This window comes from Oncorhynchus mykiss, chromosome 25 (assembly GCF_057628025.1).
Source record: "Oncorhynchus mykiss isolate SJ-2025 chromosome 25, ASM5762802v1, whole genome shotgun sequence".
Lineage (NCBI taxonomy): Eukaryota > Metazoa > Chordata > Actinopteri > Salmoniformes > Salmonidae > Oncorhynchus > Oncorhynchus mykiss.
In genome coordinates, this window is record NC_143046.1 from 80,827,247 (window position 1) to 80,853,663 (window position 26,417).

Genomic DNA, 26,417 nt, shown 5'->3' on the forward strand with positions numbered 1-26,417 from the left:
TGCACGCCCAATTTTTCAGTTTTTGATTTGTTAAAAAAGTTTGAAATATCCAATAAATGTCGTTCCACTTCATGATTGTGTCCCACTTGTTGTTGATTCTTCACAAAAAAATACAGTTTTATATCTTTATGTTTGAAGCCTGAAATGTGGCAAAAGGTCGCAAAGTTCAAGGGGGCCGAATACTTTTGCAAGGCACTGTATGTATTAGTATCCTAAAGTGTGTATTGTATATACCCTGAGGTGATAGAAGGTAACAGGAAGTAGATGAGGAAGTATGTATTAGTATCCTAAAGTGTGTATTGTATATACCCTGAGGTGATAGAAGGTAACAGGAAGTGGATGAGGAAGTATGTGTTAGTATCCTAAAGTGTGTATTGTATATACCCTGAGGTGATAGAAGGTAACAGGAAGTGGATGAGGAAGTATGTATTAGTATCCTAAAGTGTGTATTGTATTGTGACGTAGAAGTCCGTCACTGGCCGCGGGCAGCATTTGGTTCTTTAACGCACACACATATTCATCACTCCTCTCTGCGCCATTATACCATAAGTTAACAATGTGGGTCGACACACAATTTAACTTCTGTCTTGGTATATGCATTTCACACTTGTCAATGTTCATATTTGAGAGATACAATAATTATTATACTTATCAATGTTGTGGATGGGCGCATTGTTTGTTTGTTCTGTTCCTCTCTCTCCATCTCTGTAGCTTCCGGGTATGCTGGAAAAGGACCCGAGCTAAGGGAATTGGGTTGGCTTTATAGTGCCTGTCCCAAATGGCTCATTAATGCATATTGAAAGATATTGTCAGTAGTGATGTAATGTTGTAAATGTTATGTTGTGATATTGTTTAAAACCGTGTTGCAATGTATATCCTTTAGTATGTTTAGTTCATGGAAAATGTAGGTTTGTATTGTTAATTGATTAATTAATTAGGGTTAATTGTTCTGAGGGGAGGGGCTAGCCCTACAAAAGGAGCCTCTCTCCAGTCTCTAGAAAGGCATTTTTTGGATTGAGCTGTGGATGGGGCAGCATTGTTTTTAAGCTGTCCCATAAGGTAGACGTTGATGGCAGTACTGTTGTTTTTTGTTCCGGAATCACTTGTAAATAAACACCTTTGCACAGAAGAACTTTTGCGGTTCCGCCATCTTTTTATTTTGATAGAGGTTAGGTTATCCAGTTTAGCCTTCTGGCCTACTCTACGTGACATGTATATACCCTGAGGTGATAGAAGGTAACAGGAAGTAGATGAGGAAGTATGTATTAGTATCCTAAAGTGTGTATTGTATATACCCTGAGGTGATAGAAGGTAACAGGAAGTGGATGAGGAAGTATGTATTAGTATCCTAAAGTGTGTATTGTGTATATACCCTGAGGTGATAGAAGGTAACAGGAAGTAGATGAGGAAGTATGTATTAGTATCCTAAAGTGTGTATTGTATATACCCTGAGGTGATAGAAGGTAACAGGAAGTGGATGAGGAAGTATGTGTTAGTATCCTAAAGTGTGTATTGTATATACCCTGAGGTGATAGAAGGTAACAGGAAGTAGATGAGGAAGTATGTATTAGTATCCTAAAGTGTGTATTGTATATACCCTGAGGTGATAGAAGGTAACAGGAAGTGGATGAGGAAGTATGTATTAGTATCCTAAAGTGTGTATTGTATATACCCTGAGGTGATAGAAGGTGACCCCGGTGCTGAGTACGTCCCGGTCCAGGGTAATGAGATGTGGTAACAGGGAGTGGATGAGGAACCCACCCCAGTCTCTGTTGATATCCACACTGTACTGTTCCAACAGCTCCTTCTTGTCCCGCCAGCTCTCTGACCAGTCCTTCGTCAGCTCATCCACCTGGAAGATGGAAGAGGATTGATTGATTGAATAGAACATTCATGTAAAGTCCTTTCAGCTGGAGACAGTAGGTTCAGGTATAGTGGAGAGTAGTGATGTCAGGAAAGGATAAAATAAGTAAAAGTGGAGAATACAATTCTGGAGCAGCGTCAAGTAGATTTCTAATATATCGTTACTCTACCTTTAGTTCGTTCTGCAACACGATGTCAGACAGACTCCCGTCTCTCTGATCACTCAGAGAAGGGCTAGGATTCAGTTGCTACGATGGAATTAAAGGAGAAATAACACATTTTGGTCAATTTAGCAAAGACAAATAACATGAAGGCAGTTAGCACTAATAATCTGAAATCAAAACCAGGTGATCTCAGATTATTCCATTCCTAATAATAATCCAGGACGATAAGTACCATCTGGAAGCTGAGAAGCGTTCTCTTCAGCCTGTCTATCTCCTCACGTAGCTCTCGGATCAGCCTCACACTGGCATCCTGTAGAAAGACATCCCTTTTCATCTGGAAACGTTTCTCTACGGTGTCCCCAACTGAACAAATTCAGACCTCACAGTAATAAAAGGCAGTGGATGACATGACAAGGCAATGGCCCCACAAATACAGAACAACATCTCCAGAAGCCTTACCTCATTGACCCTGGGCTTGTTGACGATGTTCCTAGCGTGAGCAGCGTAGCGCAGGGTGCTGAGAGTCTCATTGTAGCTGCTACTGGATGGGGACACAGCTGCAACAGACAGGGAATCACATTTACCACTCTAACAATAACACTACAGCCATGACAACCTCTGTGACTCAATACTGTAACAATAACACTACAGCCATGACAACCTCTGTGACTCAATACTGTAACAATAACACTACAGCCATGACAACCTCTGTGACTCAATACTGTAACAATAACACTACAGCCATGACAACCTATGTGACTCAATACTGTAACAATAACACTACAGCCATGACAACCTCTGTGACTCAATACTGTAACAATAACACTACAGCCATGACAACCTATGTGACTCAATACTGTAACAATAACACTACAGCCATGACAACCTCTGTGACTCAATACTGTAAAAATAACATGACAGCCATGACAACCTATGTGACTCAATACTGTAACAATAACACTACAGCCATGACAACCTCTGTGACTCAATACTGTAACAATAACACTACAGCCATGACAACCTCTGTGACTCAATACTGTAACAATAACACTACAGCCATGACAACCTCTGTGACTCAATACTGTAACAATAACACTACAGCCATGACAACCTCTGTGACTCAATACTTTAACAATAACACTACAGCCATGACAACCTCTGTGACTCAATACTGTAACAATAACACTATAGCCATGACAACCTCTGTGACTCAATACTGTAACAATAACACTACAGCCATGACAACCTCTGTGACTCAATACTGTAACAATAACACTATAGCCATGACAACCTATGTGACTCAATACTGTAACAATAACACTATAGCCATGACAACCTCTGTGACTCAATACTGTAACAATAACACTACAGCCATGACAACCTCTGTGACTCAATACTGTAACAATAACACTGCAGCCATGACAACCTCTGTGACTCAATACTGTAACAATAACACTACAGCCATGACAACCTCTGTGACTCAATACTGTAACAATAACACTACAGCCATGACAACCTCTGTGACTCAATACTGTAACAATAACACTACAGCCATGACAACCTCTGTGACTCAATACTGTAACAATAACACTATAGCCATGAAAACCTATGTGACTCAATACTGTAACAATAACACTACAGCCATGACAACCTCTGTGACTCAATACTGTAACAATAACACTACAGCCATGACAACCTCTGTGACTCAATACTGTAACAATAACACTACAGCCATGACAACCTCTGTGACTCAATACTGTAACAATAACACTACAGCCATGACAACCTCTGTGACTATATCAACAACTACTATTGGTCTGGAAAAAAGACAATGTCCATCTTATAATTCCAAAGTCCAACAAACATTGGCACTATTACATCAAATAAGCATTTCACTGTAAGGTGAAGAACACCTGTCGTATTCGGCGCACGTGACAAATAAACTTTGATTTGATCAAGTACTTCCCTCTAGTCCCACTAGTTTACTTAAATATGTTTAGCCAATGTTTGTGACTGGATAGTCTCGCTTGCCAGACTCAGTGGCAGTGTTCCACAAGGCAGTTGTAGGAAGAGACTACAACTCACTGGCGATCATGATGGTCTTAGCGTTTCCTCCCAGGCTGTCTTTGAGGAGCCAGGTGAGGACTGAGTCCCTGTAGGGGATGAAGCAGTGTCTTCTCCCTCCTCCACCACCACCACCAGACAGACAGCTGGTGTGACTGGCCACACTGTTGATGCTCTGACAACTACTGGACATCTGAGAGTTCTGGGCTAGAGAGGGACGAACAGAGACAAGGGGAGGGTTGGGTTATAGAGACAGGAACAGAGACAAGGGGAGGGTTGTGTTATAGAGACAGGAACAGAGACAAGGGGAGGGTTGGGTTATAGAGACAGGAACAGAGACAAGGGGAGGGTTGGGTTATAGAGACAGGAACAGAGACAAGGGGAGGGTTGGGTTATAGAGACAGGAACAGAGACAAGGGGAGGGTTGGGTTATAGAGACAGGAACAGAGACAAGGGGAGGGTTGGGTTATAGAGACAGGAACAGAGACAAAGACAGAGAAAGAGAAAGGGACAGGTAGAGAGAGGGAAGGACAAGAGACAGGGACAATATCGAGACAGAGTTAGGGAGAGATACAGGGACAGTGTAACAGATTGTGTTAAAAGTAGGGTAGTCTCGCTTGGCTCATCTCACAGTGTAGAGTGTAGGGCACTGGGTCAGTTACGTGAGGCATACTTCTAGAGAACATGATCTACAAATATCACCCTGTATGAATGAAATATGTTCATATCATATCAATATGTTCACCCTGTCTGAATGAAATATGTTCATATCACCCTGTCTGAATTAAAGATGTTCATATCACCCTGTATGAATGAAATATGTTCATATCATATCAATATGTTCACCCTGTCTGAATTAAAGATGTTCATATCACCCTGTATGAATGAAATATGTTCATATCATATCAATATGTTCACCCTGTCTGAATTAAAGATGTTCATGTCACCCTGTATGAATTAAAGATGTTCATATCACCCTGTCTGAATTAAAGATGTTCATGTCACCCTGTATGAATTAAAGATGTTCATATCACCCTGTCTGAATTAAAGATGTTCATGTCACCCTGTATGAATTAAAGATGTTCATATCACCCTGTCTGAAATAAAGATGTTCATATCACCCTGTATGAATGAAATATGTTCATGTCACCCTGTATGAATGAAATATGTTCATATCATATCAATATGTTCACCCTGTCTGAATTAAAGATGTTCATATCACCCTGTATGAATGAAATATGTTCATATCATATCAATATGTTCACCCTGTCTGAATTAAAGATGTTCATATCACCCTGTATGAATGAAATATGTTCATATCATATCAATATGTTCACCCTGTCTGAATTAAAGATGTTCATATCACCCTGTATGAATGAAATATGTTCATATCATATCAATATGTTCACCCTGTCTGAATTAAAGATGTTCATATCACCCTGTATGAATGAAATATGTTCATATCATATCAATATGTTCACCCTGTCTGAATTAAAGATGTTCATATCACCCTGTATGAATTAAAGATGTTCATATCACCCTGTATGAAATAAAGATGTTCATATCACCCTGTATGAATGAAATATGTTCATGTCACCCTGTATGAATGAAATATGTTCATATCACCCTGTCTGAATGAAATATGTTCATGTCACCCGGTATGAATTAAATATGTTCATATCATATCAATATGTTCACCCTGTATGAATTAAAGATGTTCATATCACCCTGTATGAATTAAAGATGTTCATATCACCCTGTATGAATGAAATATGTTCATGTCACCCTGTATGAATGAAATATGTTCATGTCACCCTGTCTGAATGAAATATGTTCATGTCACCCTGTATGAATTAAAGATGTTCATGTCACCCGGTATGAATTAAATATGTTCATGTCACCCTGTATGAACTAAAGATGTTCATGTCACCCTGTATGAATTAAAGATGTTCATGTCACCCTGTATGAATTAAAGATGTTAATTTTACCCTGTATGAATTAAAGATGTTCATGTCACCCTGTATGAATTAAAGATGTTCATGTCACCCTGTATGAATCAAAGATGTTAATTTCACCCGGTAGGAATGAAATATGTTCATTTTGGTTCAGTATGTTATTTTGTACGATAAGCTAAATTCTGACAAAGAGATGGAACAACAGAGATGGGATTTGAAGGGATTTGAGAATAAAAGTCAGTAATTAAAAGTCCCCTTTATTTACCCAGAGCAGAGATGACGATACCCAGTGTCACCAGGGACTTGTTGATGTTGGATCCCTCAGTGAGTCTGTCTCTGCAGTAGTGGGGGTCTGCTCTCTCACTTTCAGAGCAATAAAACACAACACACACTGGAGATTACATCGTCTACAGAGAAACGCAACACTGGAAATCAGTGGAGGCTGCTAAGGGGAGGACGACTCATAATATGGCTGGAATGGAGCAAATGGAATGGCATCAAACACCTGGAAACCATGGAAACCATGAGTCTGAAGTATTTGATACCATTCCACAAATTCCACTCCACTCATTACCACAAGCCAGTCCTCCCCAATTAAGGTGCCACCAACCTCCTGTGATGGAAATGGTATCTACTGAAAAGCTGTGTTGTGATAAAATGAAAGTGCCGGCTCGGTGAACACACAGTCGCGGCAGAAGAGCTCCACTAGGGGGCAGCTTGGTCATGCATACAAAGACCTTCTGGAATGATAAGGCTGATATCCGTCTCTAAATGTTGTCTATCACTAGCAGTACCAAATCACCAAGTAATATTCTGAGTATGTACTTGGCGAATAAAGATGATTCTGATTCTGAATAAGCATGGCGACCTCTTTAACAAACTCACCTGCCAGCCAGGTCTACCAGGTTGATCTTGCTTACAATCTCTGAGGGAAGGTTGTCCTCCAGAATAGCCTATATGGGACAAAAAAAACATACTTTTTCAATGCTTTAATTGCAGTAAGAACTACTGTGATTGGTGAATTAACAGGGTCGTGACCTGGGTGAGTGAATCTAAGTGCTGGGACTGGATTGACACCGGGTTGTGACCTCACCTGGGTGTACTGGATGGTGAAGATGGCATGGGATCTGCTGCTAGTGTCGTGGATGTGTGTTGCCGCGGTGATGCGGTTGGCAATGCCCTCCTCCAATAGGTCCACCGCCTGCTTGTAGTCAGACACCACATGCTGGGACAGGTCTGAGGAGAGGACAGATCGACAAATCTTTAATTAAACAACCCTGGTTGAGATGGCAGTGGTGTGGGATTAGGAAGTGATGAGCAACTAAGTTTTGTTGCCTCAGGATTCCGGTTTGTCAGTAGAAAAAACTCCCAGCACAGAGCTACATACGTTTTGTGTCACAGCCACAGTAACCCTCAACTTCTAATTTCCAAATTATGACATCATTCTTTTTCTGCAGTAAATGTAGAAGTCAGTGATGATGAAACTGTTTTAGAATGCTTCTTAGACCAAGAGACTTAACGGTGGTTAGGGTTTGGGAAAGGGAGAGAGACAAAGGGACTCTGGAGAACCAAACATTACAATGTGTTCAGTGTGTAGAGTAGAGCAATGTGCTTCTTAATGCCACCAGGAAGTGACATCACTTCCTGTGATACTCTGGGATATCTCCTGACACGGACAATGAGTGGATGTTGGGCTTGAAGGAATAGAGGGAGAAGGGGAAGAGAGAGAGAGAGATGAGGGCGAGAGAGAGAGAGAAGTCATGCAGAAGAATAACTTTCTGGTTGTTAAGAGTGAGATTAACACGATTAAATTAGCAAGAAATGTATAGGTAATCAAATTGTACAACTGAAGACAAACACAGGAGGAAAATATTGGCAGAGAGTGAGTTCAAATCTGTCAGCTGTCAGCTAGCAAGTGTAGTACACACTTGTTAGTAGACACTTGTTCTGTCCTTCACCTTGTACATAGGGTCCTTTCTCAGGATGCTCCCTAACCCGTAGGGAGGGTTTCTTCTTCTGCTCTCTGCCACGCAGCAGGTCACGAACACGCTCATTGTAGATCTCCAGGAAACTGCAGATGAAGGATAGTAAATAATACACTCACTGAAAGTCGGAGTCAGACCATCACTCAACACAATGTTCCTCTTACCTCAAACACAATGTTTCCTCTTACCTCAAACACAATGTTCCCCTTACCTCAAACACAATGTTCCTCTTACCTCAAACACAATGTTCCCCCTTACCTCAAACACAATGTTTCCTCTTACCTCAAACACAATGTTCCTCTTACCTCAAACACAATGTTTCCCCTTACCTCAAACACAATGTTTCCTCTTACCTCAAACACAATGTTCCTCTTACCTCAAACACAATGTTCCCCCTTACCTCAAACACAATGTTTCCTCTTACCTCAAACACAATGTTCCTCTTACCTCAAACACAATGTTTCCCCTTACCTCAAACACAATGTTTCCTCTTACCTCAAACACAATGTTCCTCTTACCTCAAACACAATGTTCCTCTTACCTCAAACACAATGTTTCCTCTTACCTCAAACACAATGTTTCCTCTTACCTCAAACACAATGTGCCTCTTACCTCAAACACAATGTTTCCTCTTACCTCAAACACAATGTTCCTCTTACCTCAAACACAATGTTTCCTCTTACCTCAAACACAATGTTTCCTCTTACCTCAAACACAATGTGCCTCTTACCTCAAACACAATGTTTCCTCTTACCTCAAACACAATGTTCCTCTTACCTCAAACACAATGTTCCCTCTTACCTCAAACACAATGTTCCTCTTACCTCAAACACAATGTTTCCTCTTACCTCAAACACAATGTTCCCCTTACCTCAAACACAATGTTTCCTCTTACCTCAAACACAATGTTCCCCTTACCTCAAACACAATGTTCCTCTTACCTCAAACACAATGTTCCCCTTACCTCAAACACAATGTTCCTCTTACCTCAAACACAATGTTCCCCCTTACCTCAACACAATGTTCCTCTTACCTCAAACACAATGTTCCTCTTACCTCAAACACAATGTTCCTCTTACCTCAAACACAATGTTCCCCCTTACCTCAAACACAATGTGCCTCTTACCTCAAACACAATGTTCCCCCTTACCTCAAACACAATGTTCCCTCTTACCTCAAACACAATGTTCCCCCTTACCTCAAACACAATGTTCCCCCTTACCTCAAACACAATGTTCCTCTTACCTCAAACACAATGTGCCTCTTACCTCAAACACAATGTTCCCCCTTACCTCAAACACAATGTTCCCTCTTACCTCAAACACAATGTTCCCCCTTACCTCAAACACAATGTTCCCCCTTACCTCAAACACAATGTTCCCCCTTACCTCAAACACAATGTTCCCCCTTACCTCAAACACAATGTTCCCCCTTACCTCAAACACAATGCTCCCTCTTACCTCAAACACAATGTTCCCTCTTACCTCAAACACAATGTTCCCTCTTACCTCAAACACACAGACCCCTCTTACCTGATCTCAACCCTGCTTGAGTTGTGTCCTTCGGGGAATGTGTCATCAGATTTGAACAGGCCCTGTAGAGACCAGACAGATAGAACTGGTCATTAACCAGGACACTACCACACCAGGACCCTGTAGACTGAATTATAGGACCACTTCCTTACCTGACAAATCCTGGGGGTCAGGCCCATGGAGTCCTGAGAGGAGGAGGAGGAGGAAGTGAGGGAGGGAGGGAAAGAGAAGAGTCATTAACTCCATTGACACTGTGTCTTCTTTCAACACATATAGCAGAGCGGAGAATGCCAACAGCCATGTTCCAGATGATATGATAGGTAACAATTTCCTTACAACACATTATAACTGCATCATAATGCATTATGCCTGCATTAAGTCAAGTGTTACCATATGATAGTTATAATCCCCTCCTCACCAGTGTGCCCATCATGGTGTAGGTCTTGCCAGTGCCAGTCTGCCCGTAGGCAAACAGACAGACGTTGTAGCCCTCTGACGCCCCAGCCAGCACCATCACTCCCAGGTCCTGGAACACCTACAGGAGAGCACACAAACCCAACTACTATATAGTAAAGATGGGAAAGTGTTGGGTCACAACAACACAACGACAGGCAGTGTTTATTAAGTTCAACGTTTAAGGGCTACAGTTAGAAGATGAGGGCATGGGTGAGAGTGGCAGGACGGGAGGCTGGGTGGCATGGGCGAGAGCAGTTAGCGTCCTCGGTGTGATACATTGTGTCATGGAGTGTTTTGTCGGACTACAGTACATCCAGATTAGGTCCAGCCAGGCACAACGCTGTGCCACCCAGCCAGTGTACTGGGTTGTTGCTTCCTGCAGAGACGTTTGGGTAAGGAGCAAAGCCAGGGAGTCAGGAAGTCAGTTAATACTAAGAGTAAACACCCTGCTAAAGCAAGGAGGAGGGACGAGAGGCCGGGTGGCAGGATGGGAAGCTGGGTGGCAGGACGGGAGGCTGGGTGGCAGGACGGGAGGCCGGGTGGCAGGACGGGAGGCCGGGTGGCAGGACGGGAGGCTGGGTGGCAGGACGGGAGGCCGGGTGGCAGGACGGGAGGCTGGGTAACAGGACGGGAGGCCGGGTGGCAGGACGGGAGGCCGGGTGACAGGACGGGAGGCCGGGTGGCAGGACGGGAGGCTGGGTGACAGGACGGGAGGCCGGGTGGCAGGACGGGAGGCTGGGTGGCAGGACGGGAGGCCGGGTGGCAGGACGGGAGGCTGGGTGACAGGACGGGAGGCCGGGTGGCAGGACGGGAGGCCGGGTGACAGGACGGGAGGCCGGGTGGCAGGACGGGAGGCTGGGTGACAGGACGGGAGGCCGGGTGGCAGGACGGGAGGCTGGGTGGCAGGACGGGAGGCCGGGTGGCAGGACGGGAGGCTGGGTGACAGGACGGGAGGCCGGGTGGCAGGATGGGAGGCTGGGTGGCAGGACGGGAGTCCGGGTGGCAGGACGGGAGGCTGGGTGACAGGACGGGAGGCCGGGTGGCAGGACGGGAGGCTGGGTGGCAGGACGGGAGGCCGGGTGGCATGGCCGCAACGGTGGGGGATTTGGGTAAGGAGCAAAGCCAGGGAGTCAGGAAGTCAGTTAATACTAAGAGTAAACACCCTGCTAAAGCAAGGAGGAGGGACGAGAGGCCGGGTGGCAGGATGGGAAGCTGGGTGGCAGGACGGGAGGCTGGGTGGCAGGACGGGAGGCCGGGTGGCAGGACGGGAGGCCGGGTGGCAGGACGGGAGGCTGGGTGGCAGGACGGGAGGCCGGGTGGCAGGACGGGAGGCTGGGTAACAGGACGGGAGGCCGGGTGGCAGGACGGGAGGCCGGGTGACAGGACGGGAGGCCGGGTGGCAGGACGGGAGGCTGGGTGACAGGACGGGAGGCCGGGTGGCAGGACGGGAGGCTGGGTGGCAGGACGGGAGGCCGGGTGGCAGGACGGGAGGCTGGGTGACAGGACGGGAGGCCGGGTGGCAGGATGGGAGGCTGGGTGGCAGGACGGGAGTCCGGGTGGCAGGACGGGAGGCTGGGTGACAGGACGGGAGGCCGGGTGGCAGGACGGGAGGCTGGGTGGCAGGACGGGAGGCCGGGTGGCATGGCCGCAACGGTGGGGGATTTGAAAGCTAGTTGTTGGGCAGAAAAATAAACCTCCCTGAGGAGAAGGATCTGATTGTGCAGAGATCCGGAGAAAGTTCCATACACGTAGACACATAGCCAGTCTGGGCGCATTGTTTTCCTTCCTCCCCTCGGCCAGGGAGAGATCAGGGGGTTGGAGAAGTACCCGCCGCCCAGACCCCAGGCCTACGGATATGTATGGCACCCAGCAGCCCAGGAGGTCCCGGGCTAGGCCCAGGTAAACACACCACCAGCAGCAGGAACCTGATCCAGAGCCAGTATCACACAGGATCAAACATTGTTCCTCCTCTCCTGTAGAGGCTCTCAGCCAACCTAATGACCAACAGAAGAATAGGTTACACCAACCCAGGGAAGGTGTTATGGTTGGATATAGCCCTCAAATCTATGTAACAGTTTTGCTTCCGTCCCTCTCTTCGCCCCTACCTGGGCTCAAACCAGGGAGCCTCTGCACACATCAACAACTGCCTCCCACGAAACATCGTTACTCATCGCTCCACAAAAGCTGAGGCCCTTACAGAGCAAGGGGAACAACTACTTCAAGGTCTCAGAGCAAGTGATGTCATCGATTGAAACGCTATTAGCGCGCACCCCGCTAACTAGCTAGCCATTTCACACCGGTTACATCTACACCAATCCAGGGAAGGTGTTATGGTTGGATATAGCCCTCAAATATTTTATTACAGTCCATGTAAAGCCACTTCAATAAGCTTCACATGATAACCAAAAGGTAAGGAGGTCAGTTTCAATGACAATGAGGCCCCTTTGTGTGAACTGTGTTAATAATCAACAAGGTAAAATCAACAACGTCAAAGTTTCTCCCACCAGCTAAGAGGGTCAATATTGACCAGAGATGTGTAGCCAGTCAGTCAGTCAGACGGTCAGTCAGTCAGTCAGTCAGACGGTCAGTCAGTCAGCCAGTCAGTCAGTCAGTCAGATGGTCAGTCAGTCAGTCAGACGGTCAGTCAGTCAGTCAGACGGTCAGTCAGTCAGTTATACGGCCAGTCAGTCAGTCAGACGGTCAGTCAGTCAGTCAGACGGTCAGTCAGTCAGTCAGACGGTCAGTCAGTCAGTCAGACGGTCAGTCAGACAGTCAGTCAGTCAGACGGTCAGTCAGTCAGTCAGACAGCCAGTCAGACGGTCAGTCAGTCAGTTAGACGGTCAGTCAGTCAGACGGTCAGTCAGTCAGACAGTCAGTCAGACGGTCAGTCAGTCAGTCAGACGGTCAGTCAGTCAGTCAGCCAGTCAGTCAGACGGTCAGTCAGTCAGTCAGCCAGTCAGTCAGACAGATGGTCAGTCAGACAGTCAGTCAGTCAGACGGTCAGTCAGTCAGTCAGACAGCCAGTCAGACGGTCAGTCAGTCAGTTAGACGGTCAGTCAGTCAGACGGTCAGTCAGTCAGTCAGACAGTCAGTCAGACGGTCAGTCAGTCAGTCAGCCAGTCAGTCAGACGGTCAGTCAGTCAGTCAGTGAACATGGAGACCAGCTCGGCTAGTACCAGTAGTCTCATGTCTTATCTAACTACCATTGACCACATGCCATAACAGAAACAACCATACAGAATCTCAGCTAAGACACGGGACAGAACCACAGGACAGGACCACGGGACAGGACCACGGGACAGGACCACGGGACAGGACCACGGGACAGAACCACAGGACAGGACCATGGGACAGGACCACGGGACAGGACCACGGGACAGAACCACGGGACAGGACCACGGGACAGGACCACGGGACAGGACCACGGGACAGGACCACGGGACAGGACTAATTAATAGAACTGTGGTACTGGGCAGTCCACAACCTAGTGGTTTGATTAGTGCACTAGCCTGATCCCATATCTGTTTCTCCCCCTAACACCTCTTACCCTGGACTCTCTTGCTCTCTCCCTCCTCCCTCACTCCTGTCTCCCCCCTGTACCCGTCTCTCCCTCTCTCCCCCTCCTCACTACCAAACAGAATCTCTAATCTCTATTACCTCTATTTTGAGTTCCACAGGCAGGGAGTATTCTATGGAATATGAATAACACTGGCCCTGACATACTCTCATCTGAAACACTCTATTGTGTCTCGTCATATTACAATTATTTGGTAGAGGGAAATCCCTGCTGTTGTGTAGAAAGCATCCCTGAAAGACCACAATGGGCTCTCACTGCAACAACCTACTATCACAGAACCCTTGCCTGGCCTACAGGTGTGGTGGCACAGCAAACCTGGAGGTATGTGGACAACAAAGCAGAACAGTAAGGTAAGAAATGCAGTGCATTATGGGACGGTTGGACTAACGGATGATCCAGATTCAAGCAGGTCATAAAGAATTGAGCCAGAGAGCCAACAGAAACAGAGGAGAAGGACCAGAGTCTGTAGAATAAATGACCAAAACACACAGGGAAAGACTAAACACTTGCATCAACAGGAAGGTTCTGTCTGTGTGTGTGTGCGTGTGAGTGTGCGTGTGTGTTTGTGTGTGTGCGTGTGTGTGTGTAGGTCCAACCAGCCCAGAGGAAATGGCATCTGACAAAAGGCTTGAGGTTTGCTTTCCTTCTCTTGAAAAAAAATGAAATTAATTAAAACATGCTTCACAATGAAGAGAGGAAAGCAGAATATAGAAGGAGGAGGAAGTGGGAGGCAGGAGAAGGGGAAGAGGGAGGAAGGAGGAGAGAGGGTGAGGAAGGAGGGGAAGGAAGAGGAGGGGGAGGAAGGACGAGGAAGACAGAGGAAAGAAGGGGAAGAGGTAGGAAGGACGAGGAACGAGGAGGAATGGGTAGGAAGGACGAGGAAGGGGTAGGAAGGACGAGGAAGGAGGAGAAGGGGTAGGAAGGACGAGGAAGGAGGAGAAGGGGTAGGAAGGAGCGAGGAAGGAGGAAGGGGTACGAAGGACGAGGAAGGTGTAGGAAGGATGAGGAAGGAGGAGGAAGGGTTAGGAAGGAGGAGGAAGGAGGAGGAAGGGGTATGACGGATGAGGAAGGAGGAAGAAGGGGTAGGAAGGACGAGGAAGGGGTAGGAAGGACGAGGAAGGAGGAGAAAGGGGTAGGAAGGAGCGAGGAAGGAGGAAGGGGTAGGAAGGACGAGGAAAGTGTAGGAAGGATGAGGAAGGAGGAGGAAGGAGGAGGAAGGGTTAGGAAGTACGAGGAACGAGGAGGAATGGGTAGGAAGGACGAGGAAGGGGTAGGAAGGACGAGGAAGGAGGAGAAGGGTTAGGAAGGAGCGAGGAAGGAGGAAGAGGTAGGAAGGACGAGGAAGGTGTAGGAAGGATGAGGAAGGAGGAGGAAGGGTTAGGAAGGAGGAGGAAGGAGGAGGAAGGGGTATGACGGATGGGGAAGGAGGAAGAAGGGGTAGGAAGGACGAGGAAGGGGTAGGAAGGACGAGGAAGGAGGAGAAAGGGGTAGGAAGGAGCGAGGAAGGAGGAAGGGGTAGGAAGGACGAGGAAAGTGTAGGAAGGATGAGGAAGGAGGAGGAAGGAGGAGGAAGGGTTAGGAAGTACGAGGAAGGAGGAGGAGGAAGGGGTATGACGGATGAGGAAGGAGGAAGAAGGGGTAGGAAGGACGAGGAAGGTGGAGGAAAGGGTAAGATGGGGTAGGAAGGACGAGGAAGGAGGAAGAAGGGGTAAGAAGAACGAGGAAGGTACAAAAAGGACGAGGAAGGAGGAGAAAGGGGTAGGAAGGACGAGGAAGGTGGAGCAAGGAGGAGGAAGGATGGCGAAGGGTTAGGAAGAAAGAGAAAGGAGAAGGAAGGGGTAGGAAGGACAAGGAAGGAGGAGAAAGGGGTAGGAAGGACGAGGAAGGTGGAGGAAGGGGTAGGAAGGACGAGGAAGGTGGAGGAAGGAGGAGGAGGGATGGGGAAGGGTTAGGAAGAAAGAGAAAGGAGAAGGAAGGGGTAGGAAGGACGAGGAAGGAGGAGGAAGGATGGGGAAGGGTTAGGAAGAAAGAGAAAGGAGAAGGAAGGGTTAGGAAGGACGAGGAAGGAGAGGGAAGGGTTAGGAAGGACGAGGAAGGAGAGGGAAGGGTTAGGAAGGACGAGGAAGGAGAGGGAAGGGGCAAGGGAGAAGGGGAAGAAGAACATGGAAAGACGAGAAAGTGGGAGGGGAGGAAACACGAAGAAGGACGAAAAAAGATGAGGAAGGGGGAGGAGAAAGGAGGATGAAGAAGGAGGTCCAGTTGGTGTGTGTGTCTGGGGGAGGGGGGGGGGGGTGTCCACTCCAGTGAGCCAACCCAGGATTAATTAATTAATAACTGGATAACTGGTGGTTATAAGAGCTTGTTTTGTAACTGGGATACTCTTTAGGTTGTAAGCCTGGAGCCTGTCAATGCAGAGGAAAAACTAAGAGGGAGATGGAGAAAGAGAGCGATAGGGAGAAGAGGAAGAGAGAAAGAGTGAGATGGAGGGAGAAAGAGAGCGATGGGGAGAAGAGGGCGAGAGAAATAGAGGGAGAGAGAGCGATGGGGAGAAGAGGGAGAGAGAAATAGAGAGATAGAGGGAGAGAGAGCGATGGGGAGAAGAGGGAGAGAGAAATAGAGAGATAGAGGGAGAGAGAGCGATGGGGTGAAGAGGGAGAGAGAAATAGAGAGATAGAGGGAGAGAGAGCGATGGGGAGAAGACGAAGAGAGAAATAGAGAGATAGAGGGAGAGAGAGCGATGGGGAGAAGACGGAGAGAGAAATAGAGAGATAGAGGGAGAGAGAGCAATGGGGAGAAGAGGGAGAAAGAGAGAGAGAGAGATAGAGGGAGAGAGAGCAATGGGGAGAAGAGGGAGAGAGAAATAGAGAGATAGAGGGAGAGAGAGCGATGGGGAGAAGAGGGAGAGAGAAATAGAGAGATAGAGGGAGAGAGAGCGATGGGGAGAAGGAGGCAGGCAGCTGTCTACTAATCCATGACTAATCCGGTTGTCTGACTTCAGTGGCTGGGTTTGGTTTTCATGTGGCCTGCTCAACTCTACACAAGCCCCTGGACTGGAAAACTTGTGTGAGTGTGTGTGTGTGTGTGTGTGTGTGTGTGTGTGTGTGTGTGTGTGTGTGTGTGTGTGTGTGTGTGTGTGTGTGTGTGTGTGTGTGTGTGTGCTATGACGTCAGTTGAAGTTCTTCAGTTCTTCTAAGAAACCACCAAAGCCGAAAAACAGCCCCTTAAGTTCACTTCCCTACTTCTACACACTATCTCATATAGCATGGGGTCCTTGGGCTAACAGTGGGCATTGGTTGGGTAAAGCTGCATTTAGGAAAAGTAAAGTAAAAATCTATTTGTTTATTGGTTGTGAATACAGTTTAGTTTCAGATGTTATAGCGGTTTCAGATTTTTTTTAATGTAACTAGCTCCTAACAATGTAGTAAAATGTCAACAAAGTCCACAAATATGTCTATGTTAAGAATCCAGTTTATAAATAAATATGCAGTGTGTATCAACAGTGTAACTAAAATGCAATGTAAAGTAGAAAAAATATTACAATGAGCTACACTACATGGCCAAAATGGCAAAAGTATGTGGACACCTGCTCGTTGAACATCTCATTCTAAAATCATGGGCATTAATATGGTCCCCCTTTGTTTCTATAAAAGCCTCCACTCTTCTGGGAAGGCTTTCCACTTGTTGGAACATTGCTGCAGGGACTTGCTTCCATCCAGCCACAAGAGCATTAGTGAGGTTGGGCACTGATGTTGGGCGATTAGTCCTGGCTCACAGTCGGTGTTCCAATTCATCCTAAAGGTGTTCGATGGGGTTGAGGTCAGGGCTCTGTGCAGGCCAGTCAAGTTCTTCCACACCGATCTAGAGAACCAATTTCATTGTATGTGGTAGCATTAAGACTTCCCTATGTCATTATTACTCCTCCACCCAACTCTACAGTTAGCACTATGCATTTGGGCCGGTAGCGTCTGTCGAACAGCCAAATGGTGAAGTGTGATTCATCCCTCCTGAGAACACATTTCCACTGCTTCAGAGTCCAATGGCGGTGAGCTTTACACCACTCCAGCCAACGCTTGGCATTGTGCATGGCAAGGGGGGCCCGCCGGGCACTTCAATCCGGCCCGTGAGACAGGGGTAAAAAAAAAATACAAATATATATTTTTTAATTGCCCTTTTTTCTTCCCAATTTCTTGATATCCAATTGGTAGTTAGTCTTGTCCCATCGCTGCAACTCCCGTACGGACTCAGGAGGGGCGAAGGTCGTGCGACCTCCAATAAACTACCCAGCCTAGCCACACTGCTTCTTGACACAATGCCCACTTAACCCGGTAGCCAGCCACACCAATGTGTCGGAGGAAACACCACGCACCAGGCAAGCACTACACCCGGCCTGCCACAGGAGACGCTAGTGCGCGACAGGACATCCCTGCCGGCCAAACCCTCCCCTAACCCGGACAACTGTGCGCCGCCTCATGGATCTCCCAGTCACGGCCAGCTGTAACACAGCCTGGGATTGAACACGTGTCTGTAGTAACGCCTCAAGCACTGTGATGCAGTACCTTAGACCGCTTGCGTATGTTTTTTAACCTTTATTTAACTGGGCAAGTCAGTTAAGAACAAATTCTTATTTACAATGACGGCCTGATCCGGCCAAGCCGGATGGGACTCCCAATCACACCCTATGGGACTCCCAATCACAGCCGGATGGGATACAGCCTGGAGTCGAACCAAGTACTATAGTGACACCTCTTGCACTGAGATGCAGTGCCTTAGACCGCTGTGCCACTCAGGAGTCCCTGTGTTCCATTCAGAGGGTGAATGGGCAAGACAAAATATTTAAGTGCCTTTGAACAGGGTATGAAGGTAGGCAGGCAAACTTGTTTGTGTGAAGAACTGCAACGCTGCTGGGTTTTTCACGCTCAACAGTTTCCCGCGTATATCAAGAATGGTCCACCACCCAAAGGACATCCAGCCAACTTGGCACAACTGTGGGAAGCATTGGAGTCAACATTGGCCAGCATCCCTGCGGATCGCTTTCAACACCTTGTAGAGTCCATGCCCCGACAAATTTAGGTTGTTCCTAATGTTTGGGTCACTCAGTGTATATGATGGTGTGTAGACAGTATGGACAGTATATGAGTAGAAAAGGTGTGTACAGCAGTAGTTATACAGGATGAGCTATGACTAGAATACAGTATTTACAGTGCATTCAGATATTATTCTGACCCCTTGACTTTTTCCACATTGTGTTACATTACCGCCCTATTCTAAAATGGATTCTATTTTTTTTTTCTCATCAATCTACACACAATTCCCCATAATGACAAAGCAAAAACAGTTTTTATATTTTTTTATTAGAAAATGTATAAAAAATGCACTGTCAGCTGTGGGACCTTAAATAGACAGGGGTGTGCCTTTCCAAATCATGTCCAATCAATTGAATTGACCACAGAGTGACTCCAATCACGTTGTAGAAACATTTCATGGATTATCAATGGAAACAGGATAGACCTGAGCTCAATTTGCAAGCATTTCTTAAAATCTGTTTTCGCTTTGTCATTATGGGTTGGTATTGTGTGTAGATTGATGAGGGGAAGAAATGATTTAATCAATTTAATAAAAAGGCTGTAACGTAATAAAATGTTGAACAAGTCAAAGGGTCTGGATACTTTTCCAATGCACAATGTATATATAAAGTGGGTAAAACAGTATGTAAACATTATTAAAATGACCAGTGTTCAATGACTATATACATAGTGTCACGCCCTGACCTTAGAGATCCTTTTAATTCTCTATTTGGTTAGGTCAGGGTGTGACTAGGGTGGGCAATCTATGTTTTCTATTTCTTTGTTGGCCGGATATGGTTCCCAATCAGAGGCAGATGTCTATCGTTGTCTCTGATTGGGGATCATACTTAGGTAGCCTTTTCCCACCTGTAGTTTGTGGGATCTTGTTTTTGGTGCTGTGCTGTTTAGCTCTACTAGACATGTTTTTTATTTGTTGTTTTTTCTGTGTTCATCTAATAAATGAAAATGTACGCCTACCACCCTGCACCTTGGTCCGATCCTTCCATCGACGAACATAACACATAGGGGCAGCAGTCTCTAAGGTGCAGGGTAGAGTAACAGGTGGTATGACGGCTAGTGACAGGGACTTAGGTTCAGGGCAGTGGAGGGTAGACAACACAAAACTACACTACAGCATAAAACTACACTACAGCATAAACTACACTACAGCATAAAACTACACTACAGCACAAAACTACACTACAGCACAAAACTACACTACAGCATAAAACTACACTACACTACAGCATACTGACATAGTGCCTGAGAAAAACACAACACGTATCTAAAATAGTGACACTTTTTTAATGCAATTAACGACTGTAGAAATGATGAGCAGGTCTATTACATGAAAGGTACTGATAAAGAAAGAAAACAAAACTATTATTTTTCAATAATTACGTCTGTGTGTGAAAGTCTGGGGAAAGTTGAAACTTCTAAGGCAATAAAGGTTTGTGAAAGTGCACAAACAACACAGGCTATCTGTTATCTGGCCTCTAGACCATTCCATAGTGTTAGGCTTAAGTCACCTGACACAAGCAGTTTACTTGTCAACATACAGCAATGTAAACATATTATACATTCTTCGGGACAGACGCTAGAGAGAAGGGTAGACCTAGCAACTATTTGTGACGTGTGACTGATAAATGTCGGCTCTGGTGCCACTGACTGGGTTTGTGTGGAACAGTCACACACTCACAGGCCTCAGAGGTCAGCCTGTGATCCAGTGACCATGCTCCACAGAATTAAATAGAAAACCCATGCCCATGTTTGCCCTCCTCCTCGCCCACTACGAGTCACCAGAGGAATGTAGTGGTGGGGCCGCCCCGACAACTCAGATGGAGAGAATGGGTCGATAGAGAAAAGAGAGGAAAGAGAGTGACAGTGAGAGCGATAGAGGGTGATAGGGAATTTAAATGTAATTTAATAGAGAGACAGAGAGAGAGAGACAAAGATAGAGAGCGAGAGAGAGTGAGACAGACAGAGAGACAGACAGAGAGAGAGAGAGAGCGAGAGAGTGAGAGTGAGACAGACAGAGAGACAGAGAGAGAGAGAGAGAGAGTGACAGTGAGAGCGAGAGGGTGATAGGGAATTTAAATTTTATTTAATAGAGAGACAGAGAGAGAGACAAAGAGAGAGAGCGAGAGTGAGACAGAGAGAGAGACAGACAGAGAGAGAGAGAGAGAGAGAGAGTGAGAGAGTGAGAGTGAGACAGACAGAGAGACAGAGAGAGAGAGAAAGAGTGGGGAGACACAGATCCACAAAGAATTAGAAAACAAACCCAATGTTGATAAACTCCCATATCTACTGGGTGAAATACCACAGTGTGTCATCACAGCAGTAGATTTGTGACCTGTTGCAACAAGAAAAGGGCAACCAGTGAAGAACAAACACCATTGTAAATACAACCCATATTTATGTTTATTTATTTTCCCTTTTGTACTTTGAAATGTCTTTATTCTTTTGGAACTTCTGTGAGTGTAATGTTATTTTTATTGTTATTTCACTTTTGTTTATTATCTACTTCACTTGCTTTGGCAATGTTAACATATGTTTCCCATGCCAATAAAGCCATTCAATTGAATTGAGAAGCAGAAAGTCTCCACAGTCTCCACTGACAGAGACCAGAACAACACTGTGGGACATCTAGACCAGGCCGGGGTGGGTGAAGGCTTTTTCCCCATGTTGGTACACTGCTTGCATAGCTTGTCCTTGATGAAATGTTGGTTTGTAAATAAATCAGCCGGGAATCAGAGCTACAAGACAATACAGCATTCATCAAGTTTGAGTTCTATAAATGGAACCCTAACTAACATGACACAATGTTGTAGTACATTTTCCTGCCATGGCGCCATAAGAGAAACGATGTCCACTACTCTGTGTTCCGAGGGGGTGGGTCTTATTCTGGCTCCTCCTCCGCTCAGTACCAGGAAAAAGGTAGCACCCACCAATCAGAGAAACACAAACAGATCTAATCAGCCAATCACAGAGACATAAAAGGAAACGTGATGCTCAACAGAACTCTGGAGAACAGATGGAGCTGATATCCTATCCCTTTAGTGGGGGGGGACAGTGTTAATTCCCCTGGGCTCTTCCTTCAGACGAGCGTCATGTTCATTAGGCACCAAAGGGAAAAAAACAGGGAGTGACTACCTGGATTTTGTCACGCCCTGGTCTTAGTATTTTGTGTTTTCTTTATTATTTTGGTCAGGCCAGGGTGTGACATGGGTTATTTATGTGGTGTGTTTTGTCTAGGGGTTTTTTGTAGGTCATGGGATTGTGGTTAGTGGGGTTGTCTAGAAAAGTCTATGGTTGCCTGGAGTGGTTCTCAATCAGAGGCAGGTGTTTATCGTTGTCTCTGATTGGGAACCATATTTAGGCAGCCATATTCTTTGAGTGTTTCGTGGGTGATTGTTCCTGTCTCTGTGTTAGTTTGCACCAGTATAGGCTGTTTAGGTTTTCACGGTACGTGTATTGTTTTGTATTTTTCGTGTTTTCATCTTTATTAAAGATGTATACAAATAACCACGCTGCATTTTGGTCCTCCTCTCCTTCGACGGAAGAAAACCGGAACAGATTTGTACAAATAGAAACCCTAATTTTCGTTTTCATTTGCATGCCCTATTGAACACGGCCCAGTGGTTGTGATTGAACACCCTACCCAACGTCGCCAGGCTGCCTGACACGCACATGACTGGGGCTGCCTTCACCCAGCAGGCACACAACATGACACAAAAACACCGTAACTAAACAATTGTAGCCGATGTGGAATCTCTAGCGGTGCGGGAGTTTGAAGAGTTGGTGTACAGAAGGGCCCAGGTTTGGCAGGACCTGGAACTACAGTCGAGGAACTACAGTCAAAGTTCAGGTCTCAGGACTCGTTACCTCTTCTTGTGAGGCGTAGTGTGGTTCCTCTGGGGCAACAGACCAGTAGCAGTAGTCAAAACCAAACTCCAGCACCTTCTCCCTGGATTCCCCAGGGCCGTCGTGACGTCCATCCAGCTGTGGAGAGATGGACAGACAGTTAGACAAGGACACAGACAGACAGACATACAGGGACTTGAGAGTTTAAAACTCCAAACGTACACATTGTACTTTGTCCATTACCGTAGGTTACTACTAGAGACAAGTACAGAGAGTGTGTTACAATAGGTTACTACTAGAGACAAGTACAGACAGTGTGTTACAATAGGTTACTAGAGACAAGTACAGACAGTGTGTTACAATAGGTTACTACTAGAGACAAGTACAGACAGTGTGTTACAATAGGTTACTACTAGAGACAAGTACAGACAGTGTGTTACAATAGGTTACTACTAGAGACAAATACAGACAGTGTGTTACAATAGGTTACTACTAGAGACAAGTACAGACAGTGTGTTACAATAGGTTACTACTAGAGACAAGTACAGAGAGTGTGTTACAATAGGTTACTACTAGAGACAAGTACAGAGTGTGTTACAATAGGTTACTACTAGAGACAAGTACAGAGAGTGTGTTACAATAGGTTACTACTAGAGACAAGTACAGACAGTGTGTTACAATAGGTTACTACTAGAGACAAGTACAGACAGTGTGTTACAATAGGTTACTACTAGAGACAAGTACAGACAGTGTGTTACAATAGGTTACTACTAGAGACAAGTACAGACAGTGTGTTACAATAGGTTACTACTAGAGACAAGTACAGACAGTGTGTTACAATAGGTTACTACTAGAGACAAGTACAGACAGTGTGTTACAATAGGTTACTACTAGAGACAAGTACAGACAGTGTGTTACAATAGGTTACTACTAGAGACAAGTACAGAGAGTGTGTTACAATAGGTTACTAAGAGACAAATACAGACAGTGTGTTACAATAGGTTACTACTAGAGACAAGTACAGACAGTGTGTTACAATAGGTTACTAAGAGACAAATACAGACAGTGTGTTACAATAGGTTACTACTTGAGACAAATACAGAGAGTGTGTTACAATAGGTTACTACTAGAGACAAGTACAGACAGTGTGTTACAATAGGTTACTACTAGAGACAAATACAGACAGTGTGTTACAATAGGTTACTACTAGAGACAAGTACAGACAGTGTGTTACAATAGGTTACTACTAGAGACAAGTACAGACAGTGTGTTACAATAGGTTACTACTAGAGACAAATACAGACAGTGTGTTACAATAGGTTTCTACTAGAGACAAATACAGACAGTGTGTTGTTGGGATGTGTGTGTGTTGTTGGAATGTGTGTGTGTGTTGTTGGAATGTGTGTGTGTGTGTTGTTGGAATGTGTGTGTGTGTTGTTGGGATGTGTGTGTGTTGTTGTAATGTGTGTTGTTGTAATGTGTGTGTGTGTGTTGTTGGAATGTGTGTGTGTTGTTGGAATGTGTGTGTTGTTGGAATGTGTGTGTGTTGTTATGTGTGTGTTGTTGGAACGTGTGTGTGTGTGTTATGTGTGTGTTGTTGGAATGTGTGTGTTGTTATGTGTGTGTGTGTGTTGTTATTTGTGTGTTATGTGTGTTTTTATGTGTGTGTTATGTGTGTGTTGTTGTAATGTGTGTGTGTTATGTGTGTGTTGTTGTAATGTGTGTGTGTTATGTGTGTGTTGTTATGTGTGTGTTGTTGTTATGTGTGTGTTGTTGTTATGTGTGTGTTGTTGTAATGTGTGTGTGTGTTGTTGGGATGTGTGTGTGTTGTTGGAACGTGTGTGTGTTGTTGGAACGTGTGTGTGTTGTTGGAACGTGTGTGTGTTGTTGGAATGTGTGTGTGTTGTTGGAATGTGTGTGTGTTGTTGGAACGTGTGTGTGTTGTTGGAACGTGTGTGTGTTGTTGGAACGTGTGTGTGTTGTTAGAACGTGTGTGTGTGTTGGAACGTGTGTGTGTTGTTAGAACGTGTGTGTGTCAGGAAGGTCCCTCCCTCTAAACAGTGTCTCAGAGTTTGTGTGAGGCTCTGCACACTCATAATAAACAACAGCGGAATCAGACAGGAAGTGGACAGACCTGACTGTAAACATCCTGTGTGACAGAGATACAGTAAAAGACACCCTCTAGACGCCCCCTTCTACTCCCTCCTCACAGAGACCTGCTGCCCCCCACCTGCCCTTAACACGTATAACACATATAACACCTGATGAGGTGATGACAATAGCATCTGTACAGTTAAACATTTATCTGTGTAATAATACACTCACCTTGGTATTCCTTATCCTCACCAACTTGTCCTCTACCTGGACAGCTAGCCTCCCTCCAGCCACGCTTTCCCTGTGAAAGAGAGGAGACATCGTTATACTTTAGTTGAACACAAAACCATAATTTTGTCCCATGTGGCTCAGTTGGTAGAGCATGGCCACTGTAACAGAGACCTATCATTATTAGATTCATGGCTGCTAAAGAAACCTATCATTAATAGATTAACGGCTGTTACAGAGACCTATCATTATTATAATCATGGCTGCTACAGAGACTTTAGTTGAACACAAAACCATAATTTTGTCCCATGTGGCTCAGTTGGTAGAGCATGGCCACTGTAACAGAGACCTATCATTATTAGATTCATGGCTGCTAAAGAAACCTATCATTAATAGATTAACGGCTGTTACAGAGACCTATCATTATTATAATCATGGCTGCTACAGAGACCTATCATTAATAGATTAACGGCTGTTACAGAGACCTATCATTATTATAATCATGGCTGCTACAGAGACTTATCATTATTAGATTCATGACTGTTACAGAGACTTATCATTATTAGATTCATGACTGTTACAGAGACCTATCATTATTAGATTCATGACTGTTACAGAGACCTATCATTATTAGATTCATGACTGTTACAGAGACCTATCATTATTAGATTCATGACTGTTACAGAGACTTATCATTAATAGATTAACGGCTGTTACAGAGACCTATCATTAATATATTCATGACTGTTACAGAGACCTATCATTAATATATTCATGACTGTTACAGAGACCTATCATTAATATATTCATGACTGTTACAGAGACCTATCATGAATATATTAATGACTGTTACAGAGACCTATCATTAATATATTCATGACTGTTACAGAGACCTATCATTAATATATTAACGGCTGTTACAGAGACCTAGCATTAATATATTAACGGCTGTTACAGAGACCTATCATTAATAGATTAACGGCTGTTACAGAGACCTATCATTAATATATTAACGGCTGTTACAGAGACCTATCATTAATATATTCATGACTGTTACAGAGACCTATCATTAATATATTCATGACTGTTACAGAGACCTATCATTAATATATTCATGACTGTTACAGAGACCTATCATTAATATATTAACGGCTGTTACAGAGACCTATCATTAATAGATTAACGGCTGTTACAGAGACCTATCATTAATATATTAACGGCTGTTACAGAGACCTATCATTAATATATTCATGACTGTTACAGAGACCTATCATGAATATATTAATGACTGTTACAGAGACCTATCATTAATATATTCATGACTGTTACAGAGACCTATCATTAATATATTCATGACTGTTACAGAGACCTATCATTAATAGATTAACGGCTGTTACAGAGACCTATCATTAATATATTCATGACTGTTACAGAGACCTATCATTAATAGATTAACGGCTGTTACAGAGACCTATCATTAATATATTAACGGCTGTTACAGAGACCTATCATTAATATATTCATGACTGTTACAGAGACCTATCATTAATATATTCATGACTGTTACAGAGA

General features: G+C 44.9%; 1 protein-coding gene across 2 annotated transcripts in view; it reads right to left on the bottom strand.

Moving 5' to 3' along the window:
- LOC118944354 (stAR-related lipid transfer protein 9) overlaps nucleotides 1-26,417 on the bottom strand; it is a 67,822-nt gene that overhangs the window by 25,044 nt on the left and 16,361 nt on the right. For both annotated transcript variants that reach the window (XM_090221261.1, XM_090221262.1), the window contains exons 2-15: nucleotides 24,849-24,918; nucleotides 22,545-22,661; nucleotides 9,982-10,098; nucleotides 9,716-9,748; nucleotides 9,564-9,625; nucleotides 8,005-8,117; nucleotides 7,140-7,282; nucleotides 6,932-6,999; nucleotides 6,312-6,409; nucleotides 4,113-4,298; nucleotides 2,487-2,584; nucleotides 2,260-2,337; nucleotides 2,034-2,111; nucleotides 1,673-1,852 (exon numbers count right to left, since the gene is read on the bottom strand). In XM_090221261.1, the coding sequence (XP_090077387.1) occupies nucleotides 1,673-1,852; nucleotides 2,034-2,111; nucleotides 2,260-2,337; nucleotides 2,487-2,584; nucleotides 4,113-4,298; nucleotides 6,312-6,409; nucleotides 6,932-6,999; nucleotides 7,140-7,282; nucleotides 8,005-8,117; nucleotides 9,564-9,625; nucleotides 9,716-9,748; nucleotides 9,982-10,098; nucleotides 22,545-22,661; nucleotides 24,849-24,918 (1,441 nt within the window). The remainder of the gene's footprint in view (nucleotides 1-1,672; nucleotides 1,853-2,033; nucleotides 2,112-2,259; nucleotides 2,338-2,486; nucleotides 2,585-4,112; nucleotides 4,299-6,311; nucleotides 6,410-6,931; nucleotides 7,000-7,139; nucleotides 7,283-8,004; nucleotides 8,118-9,563; nucleotides 9,626-9,715; nucleotides 9,749-9,981; nucleotides 10,099-22,544; nucleotides 22,662-24,848; nucleotides 24,919-26,417) is intronic.